Source organism: Salpingoeca rosetta (genome assembly GCF_000188695.1).
Source record: "Salpingoeca rosetta unplaced genomic scaffold supercont1.2, whole genome shotgun sequence".
Lineage (NCBI taxonomy): Eukaryota > Choanoflagellata > Craspedida > Salpingoecidae > Salpingoeca > Salpingoeca rosetta.
The window spans coordinates 217986-219300 of NW_004754932.1; the positions used below are offsets into that span (position 1 = coordinate 217986).

The 1315-nt window shown below is 64.7% G+C and overlaps 1 protein-coding gene across 1 annotated transcript in view; it reads left to right on the top strand.

Moving 5' to 3' along the window:
• Positions 1-557: 557 nt before the first annotated feature.
• PTSG_00633 (uncharacterized protein) overlaps positions 558-1315 on the top strand; it is a gene marked incomplete at both ends in the record, with an annotated part of 1061 nt that continues 303 nt past the window's right edge. The window contains one exon of the mRNA XM_004998044.1: positions 558-1201. Coding sequence (XP_004998101.1) covers positions 558-1201 — 644 coding nt within the window. The remainder of the gene's footprint in view (positions 1202-1315) is intronic.

Sequence of the window (1315 nt, forward strand, 5' to 3'; positions counted from 1 at the left end):
GCGCATCAGCTACGCGCGCAGCACAGCGTGCGCGGCGTCGTGGCGGTGGTGGTGGCGATGGTGGTGGCAGTGGCGCAGTGCACGATGCAAGTAAGGACAAGTCAGCACGGCCATCAGCATCAGAACAACCCGACGCCCACACGGACACGAAAGCCAGCACCAACGACGACGATGGCGATGGTGGTGATGGTGATGATGGTAGTGGTGGTGGTGGTGGTGGTGATGGTGATGGTGGTGGTGGTGGTGGTGGTGGTGATAGCGGGCAGCGGCAACGGCAACGGCTGGAGGCGGCTGCATCTGGGAGCGGGCCGTGGCGCACGACACTGCTGGGGGAACTGCGGCGAGAGTTGGCCAGCCAGACCCTGCACCACGCACACGGCAGCAGGCAGGCACAACCCACACAGCAACAGCATCAACAACAGCCGCAGCCACAACAACAGCAACAGCATCAACAACAGCCGCAGCCACAACAGCAGCAGCAGCAAGAAAGCCAACGCAGCCAGTCGGATGCCAATATGCCACAAGCAGCAACCACCACCAACACCACCACCACCACCATGGGCACGGCAGGTGCCAGTCCCCATGCTGTCGCGTCAACCGCTGACCGCAATCTGCACATGCACGCCATCCAGTACTACCAGCAGGCGAAGGACTGCCTTGCGCGCCGCGCCGTGCACCCGCAGTTGTGGGACCGGATCCAGCTTGAGCTGGGCGGCACGCATCTTGGGGTTGCGGCGCTGCTGGCGAGTGCTGCCCCCGGCCTTCGCGACGATACGCACGTGGACTCGTACCTCAACAGCGCCATCGCCATCTTTGCAGACATCAGCCGCAACCTCACGTCCGCGTCCGCCACCGCCGGCCGGCACGACAACGCGGCCTGGATCAGTGCAATGCGTCGCGCTGTGTCGCTGAAGCTCGGGGAGGCGCATCATCGCCTTGGTCTCGTGCACCGGCGGTGGGCGGCGGCGGCAGCACGCACTGCTGCCAGCAAGGCGAGCAAGGTGGCAGAGAGCCACCTCAACAAGGCGCTGTCGTACTACGCCATGTACCCGGACGAAACGGCCGGGCTTGTGCTGCAGGTGCACTTTGAACGGGCCACGCTGCACAGCAGCGCGCACGGCCGGCACAGCGGCAGCCCCAGTGTTGGTGCGTTGAAGCGAAGTCTGCGGGACTTGCTTGCATGCAAGGACGCCCTGGCCACGTGCGTCTCGTCGCGAACCCTCTTTCCAGCGGCGGCGGCAGCAGCAGCAGCAGCAAGCATCGAGAAAACACAAGAAGCAGCGCATGCGCGCTGTGAGGGTGGCGATGAAAGGTA